The sequence below is a fragment of the Galeopterus variegatus genome, unplaced genomic scaffold (assembly GCF_000696425.1).
Source record: "Galeopterus variegatus unplaced genomic scaffold, G_variegatus-3.0.2 Scaffold1884, whole genome shotgun sequence".
Taxonomy (NCBI): domain Eukaryota; kingdom Metazoa; phylum Chordata; class Mammalia; order Dermoptera; family Cynocephalidae; genus Galeopterus; species Galeopterus variegatus.
Genome location: NW_007727995.1, coordinates 267,072 through 273,686, shown reverse-complemented (window position 1 = coordinate 273,686; position 6,615 = coordinate 267,072). Strand labels below are relative to the sequence as shown.

Below are 6,615 nucleotides of genomic sequence, written 5' to 3'. Positions count from 1 at the left end.
GCCGGGTGCTTGCTGCACAGCAGGCTCCGAAAATAAGCAGGGTCCGAGTGGAAAGCCACGTAGTTTCCCTGGAGCGGGGCAGTTTCATAGTTTAGAGGGGGTTTGCAAGGCGAGCGCACGATTTCCGGGTAGTGCGAGCCCGGGTATTTGCTAAAAATCTGAGGTAGATGGGCGGCGGGGCGCGCGGCTGCGGCGCCCGGGCGCGGGGACTGCGCGCTGATTGGCAGGGGCCGCGCGGCTCCGCTCAGGCCCCGCCAAAGTTGGTGCTTGTCCTTCCAAAAAGCCGGGCGGGGGCTGGCGGCTGCTGCGCGCTCTGGCGGCGGCGCCTTTGTGGCCAGGGCCCGGCCAGCCCTCCTGCGCTTGGTCTTGAGGACTCGCTCGGTTTTGCAGGAGGTGTAGAGCGCTTCCACGTCTTCCCGGGAGATGAGCGTGCACTTGGCAGCGTGGAAGGCGATGCTGTTGATTGCCTTGAGTTTCCGCAACTCCTCCAGATCGCAGTGGTGTTTTTTCACTTTCAGATGATCCATGCGCTTGTGCACGGTCGTCCTCGGGATGTTTTTCAGCAGATCCGTGAAGACTTGGGAGAGGGCAAACATTTGCTTTCCTTTAATGATGAGGTAGCCGAGCCTCACGCCATCCACCTCGTCAAAACCTGACTGCAGGTCTCCCATCTCGGGCACTAAATGATCCCCACCATTTGCAGTAAATATATACGTGACGCATACATACACATGTATGTATGTTAATCCTCCGCCAGATGCTGCGTGTGTCTCAAGGCATCCTGCTAATAAAATAACAAAGACTGTTATTCCCGGCGAAGGGAGTGCCAAACTCTAGGCGAAATTATTGGGGGGAAAGCCCCCATGAAATTACACTGACTCGATTCTTGCTTTTTTTTTTTTTTTTTTTTTTTTTTTTTGGTTTTCGTTTTTTTAAAAAAGAGGGTAAAAACCATCCGGTTTCTGATCTGCCAGTGTGTTGATCTAAGTCCCCGATGCAGATCAGTACCTGGGCCCCTCTAGTCCTTCCTTCTCCATTGGAGCACTATGATAATGGAATGTGAAGGGGGAAAGAGAAAAGAAATGCAGCTGCTATTCCCGCCGCTGCTTTAGCTACAAATAAAATGACAGAGTGAAGTGAGCTCGTCCGGAGACACCTTCATCAATTAATTCCCCTAAAGCCAGCGCTGATTGGACACTCCTGACAGGTGATGCAATAAAAATTGATATTCCACCCCTTCCCCCAAAAATCTCCCACTAATTAGCATACCCTTATACTGCCACCTCCCCTCCCAAAGTAAATAATACAGTCGGTATATAAATCTTTCCATTAAACTATCGGAGCTCAGAAACAGCCTGACTCACAGACTTCATCAGAAGCAGTGTGTGTACGCTTAAAAAAAAAAAAAAAAAAAAAAAAAAACCCACCGTATATTCGCCTTTAAAGAAATATTGCCTATTTTTTGCTTTATTTGCATTTTACCGATTCAGCTATTATTACAAAGAAAAGCATTTTTAAAACATTATCAAGCCTAAATAGATATACACCACCCCCTTTTCCTTCGGAAAATAGAGCTTACGCGAAAACGTGCAGAATAGCCTGGTATTTCACCTATAGGAGTGGGGAAGGAGAGGGGCTGGAAGCTCCAAAGTTAAAACCCGCGCGGTGAACCAGCCCAGCATAGACTTACGTTTAGAATTTCTCTCGATTTTCCGTTTTTCCCCCCCTGAAGTGCCTTTTTACAACCAGAAACAAAGTTATTTGACCAAGGAAGCAGTTCAAGGCTCCAGCTCCGAAACACTGCAACAATTCAACTGGATTTCGGTTCTCTACTGGGGGGTGGGGTGGAGAGGAGGTAGTTTCACGTCAGACCCATAACAAAGCATAGATAAGCCAGAAATGTGTACACTTCACAATTAACCAGGCTGGATTGGAGGCAGGATCGTCCTGGAGTCCCCAGCACAGCCTTTGCCAGGGTCCTTTTCACAACAGGTCAGAATTCCAGGGAGCGGATTTCTTCCTTCTGCAACAACGAAAAGAAAATGTAAAACGCCCAAGGTGCTTCCACAGGTTTTTTGGTTGTTTTTTTTTTTTAACGTAGTAACAATGAAAAGAAAGTGCTGATGTACGACGCAGACTATTTTAGTGGTCTGTGATGCTTTTTGTTGGTAGTTTAGGTAAAGCTACCACAACTCTCATTTTTTCCATGAAAGCCAAGCATCTGCTTTAACAAAATCACTTTGGATGAATATCAATATGGTTTAACCTCTTCTTAGTCAAATTAAAGCATATTTTGATGTTGTTCTCAAAGATATCCAAAATATTGCCAAATGAGAGCAAAAGTCTTCCCAGTTCCATTACCACGATCCCAAGGCGGTTTGCTGGCTGCTTTGCAAAATTCGGCGAAATCTTCTTAACTGTTTGGTGTTTGCAACTACAGTATAAATGCAACCCAGGTATTTACATGTTTCCTTGTTCCTCCAAAAATAGACACATCCGTGTGGTTTAAAGAATAAACGGATATTTCTGAGCCTTCAAGAAAAAAATTGTACAATAATTTCTTCTTTCACATTCAAAAGTTCCGGCTTCCCATGCCCTAGTCTGGCTAACACCAGCAGGTATGGCTTAGGGAAGGGGGAAAAAAAAAAAGGATAAAAACAAGAATCAGACATACAAAAAGGTAGTTTGCTTGACAGGATGAAATCTCGGCCATAGTTCCCCACCCCCACCTTCATCTCTCTTGTAATTTCCCAGGAATTTTAAAGAGAATTGGGAATTTCAAGAAGTGCATCCGGAAATTAAGGAAGTCTATTTAAGAGAGTCTGTAACTCAGGAGGTTGGGATTTGAAAAGTCAGCCCTGGACTACTGTTGCACTCAGCACAGATGTAATCGCCGCTCTTCAACTTAATCAATGTGTGTACAAACCACGATGTCTAGTTCTTGCCTTTGAAATCTAAGGCTAGCATTTCCATCCAAGAAATCAGAGCTACAGCAAATTACATTTTTGTCCCTTGAATGAGAGAAGGATCATTGAATGGATCTCGTGATATTTCAGGCTTTAAACGTAACCGAGAGGCAGCAATGAACAATGCCTCGTCACAGCTAATACCATCTTCCGAGTTGGCTTTCTTTTGCATCTGGATCTATCACACCGCGTTTTTCTCTTTCACTTTCACAGGAGGCAAAATGCACAAGGTTTAAGCAGAAAGCGAAGTTTCCAGGAAAAGCAGATGCTGATGTTTGTTTTTTAAAGTAGAATGACCAGAGTCTTTCTATTGCCAGCGACAATACTGTCGTTTTAAAATTCCTCCTGATGCACTTATATACTGCCAGCCCTCTCCCTCCCCCCACCCCCGCCCATTCCCCTCCCCCAGCTTTAAGATTTAGACCAAAGAGTCAAACAGCCAAGAAATAGTAAACTCAGAAAAAACCTTTGAGAAGACATTACAAAAGGTTGGCTAGAGCTTCCTTTTTCTTTTTCTTTCTGTCTTTTTTTTTTTTTTTTGCCAGGTAGTTTTAGTTGTTCTCCATTTCTGTTCAGATTTACACACACATACATACACACACACAGAGTACTATCTTCCTGCACATAGCAAGATGATTTAGTAACCATCTCAAAATTACCATCTTTTCCTCTCCCTCTCTTTCCACCTTTAAAATACTGGCAGTATAGGTGGTTTTGAAAACTAGTAGAATATTCAGTATTTTTTAAAACTAAAGGTATAATCTGTTGGGTCAAATAGAGAAAAACAAAGGCCAAGGGATTTGGGAAATGTTTCTATATATACTATTTATGCAAGTATCTCTGTATGTGCACTCAGACACCTTTACACTTATACATTTTTAATACTCCTATTACACATCCTTCTTCTTGTGTAATACATTCTTTTGTTCCTTTAACTTCTCTATGATTGTGTATGTGTGTTTGTTAAGGCTCCAGCATTCAAGCTTACGTGCATGCACACACACACACACACACACACACACACACACGCACACACAGAATGTGACAGACAGCTTTCTTGTGGCCATCAGCACACGTTGCATATCCGGGGTCTTCTCCAGGCACATTGGGGGTCGATCCCGATAAAAAGATCTAGCAGAGGCCCCTGAGCGCTCACACATGAAAGGCAGGGGACTTTAAGATGGATTTGCATGCACACCGGGGATTTCGATCAATAGCTACCAACATTTATGGCTTAGATTATTAATGCGAAAGCTGGCCAAAAGAATGGGGATGAAAAATTAAAGGTGTCTGTTATCAATTATGCTTAAAGTTATGCAATAATTTACTTACTTTGCCTGGATGTGCAGATCCAGATGTATAAAGTACTCTTCTTCAAAAGCCAGGAGGTTTCTTTGATAAATTTGTTGACCATGTCAGCCGCCTCTACAATCAAAGACGAACCCAATTCAGATGATGGACTGTATTCAAATTCTTTTTTAAGAAAAGATATATCAACTTCTATGTTTCTCAAATGCTTGTACATATGTGGGTGGATACGCCCAAATTAACATTTATGTTATATCCATCTCTGAGGATCTAGGGAATTGTGAATTTAGGCATATATATGATATGCATTGAGTTTGTTAATTAAATGTGATTACTTAGTGAGGAATGCATAATCTACACACTATCATCAAAAGTATTTTAGCTTTGAAAACAAAGCTGCTTGTTAAAGGAAAATCCCCTATAGCAAATACAGATTGAAATATATTCTTAATGTCCAGTTACTTTTGCATTTGCTATAAAAAATCAGCACTTTCAGTTTTTAAAGTGATAGGCCATGAAAATATGAACATTTTTGTCTCTACTTTTCCCATATGACTGTACTAAATTTACGTTCAGATGCTCTATTTTGACTTATTTTCACTGTATTTTATGTTTAAATACCATTGCAATTCAGTCTGACCTCTTTCCTCTGGAGCAAAGTAATGCACACGGCATTTACAGTCTTTTAAATGGTTAGCTGGGAAATGCAACAGCAATTTGCAGGAGAAGTGTACTAATGGGGAAAGTTCTTTTGAAAACCTGAAGGAAAACCTAAGAGTACTTTTGCATTTCTACACTACTGTCATATAATTAAACTATTGAAGAGCATTAAAATAATCCTTTTCCTTCCAAGCTCTCACCCATACATACATAATTTAAATGAGGATCTCTCTCTCTCTTACACACACACACACACAAACACACACATACACACACACCACCTAACTCTTCACCATATACATTTGTTTTAGTGATTGCTGGGCACATTTTCTTCAAAGTGAATTCAGACAGAAATGAGTAAGGAACATCACAAAGGCCTCAACAATGTAAGTATACTGGTTAGAAGAATAAAAGAAGCCCCTCGTACTGTTAACTAAAACTATAATATTTACAACATAAAGCCTTAAAAAAGTAATAATTTAAAGTCTCATATGGTAGGACAATAAAATCTCAACAATTCCTTAGCTAAATTTATCTAATATCACACCTTCTCTGCTTTTTGGGAGGGGAAAATGGGAACAGAGGAGCAGGAAATGGCTAAATTGAGGAACAACTTTAATTATAACTTAGTATATTTTCCTTAATTTTTTTCTTTTTGTCTCATCCGAACAAATCAGGGCAAGTCTCCAAAAGGGCCCATCCTTCTGTTCTTAGGCATTTAAAAATCCTCTCTTTAACAGAAGTTTGGGACACAGAGTATATGCCATGTTGTCTACTGACCCATAATCAAAATGCAGTGACCTTCTACCCTTTTTTTGCCCCCTGACCTATCTTGAATTCAATGCAGCCTTTATAAATTTGCAAATCCTTGGAGGTAAAGGGGTTTTTGTGAAGCTTTGTTCTAAAAAGGTCCTAAGAGCATGCTTTCTAAATTAGACAAAGGTAAAGCAATAAACCCTAGTGGGTGAGATTTTATACAGGTGAGCAATAGGCAAATCTTCAGATAACACATATTGCAAGCTAAAAAGCAGTTATAAACATAGGAGATAAGGAGGTTATGGACTGCATCAAATTAGAGTATGATACAAATCACTTTCATGATATAAGAAATGGTTAGGCCACAATCTTCCTGCTCTTCTCATCTCAAGGGCTGTGGGGGACCCTAGTGACCAAGGAAAGAATGGGGGTTGGGGGAGAGCAGAAAAGAGAGAGGGGAGGGAGGCGGAAGGCAAAAAAAGAAAGGAGTGAGACCTGATCTGAATCTGCAGGCACATTCTGTTATCTTTCCTGCTATCAGCCAGTTTAAAGGACACCATAATTATGATGGTGATAAAACAATGCCTGCTTATGTGTGCTGAATAAATAAAGAATGTTTACAGCTCAAGAATCTTTTAATTCCAATTAAATGCTATCAAAGAAAAGCCACTTTTCCTACTGCAACCGCCTTTCCCCCAATTATCTTGTTTTGTTGCAATATTTTCCTATGAGACACAAGGACCTTTCACAATTGATCCTGAATGCAGGAAAAAAAAAATAAATCAGAGAAAGCAGAGTTCAACCTTCATATATTAAATAATACACAAACATCCAGAACCACAATTTATTTAGGTTGCTCAAGTTTTTATTTATTTTACACAAGGACCAAATATGTAGAAATTGAAGTGATGACACTAAATGTTGA

At 40.8% G+C, this 6,615-nt stretch overlaps 1 protein-coding gene across 1 annotated transcript in view; it reads right to left on the bottom strand.

Moving 5' to 3' along the window:
* The window catches only part of SKIDA1 (SKI/DACH domain containing 1), a 2,917-nt gene extending 2,246 nt beyond the window's left edge, over positions 1 to 671 (bottom strand). Inside the window, exon 1 of the mRNA XM_008579438.1 lies at positions 1 to 671. Within this exon, the coding sequence (XP_008577660.1) occupies positions 1 to 671 (671 nt within the window).
* Between the last annotated feature and the right edge of the window lie 5,944 nt (positions 672 to 6,615).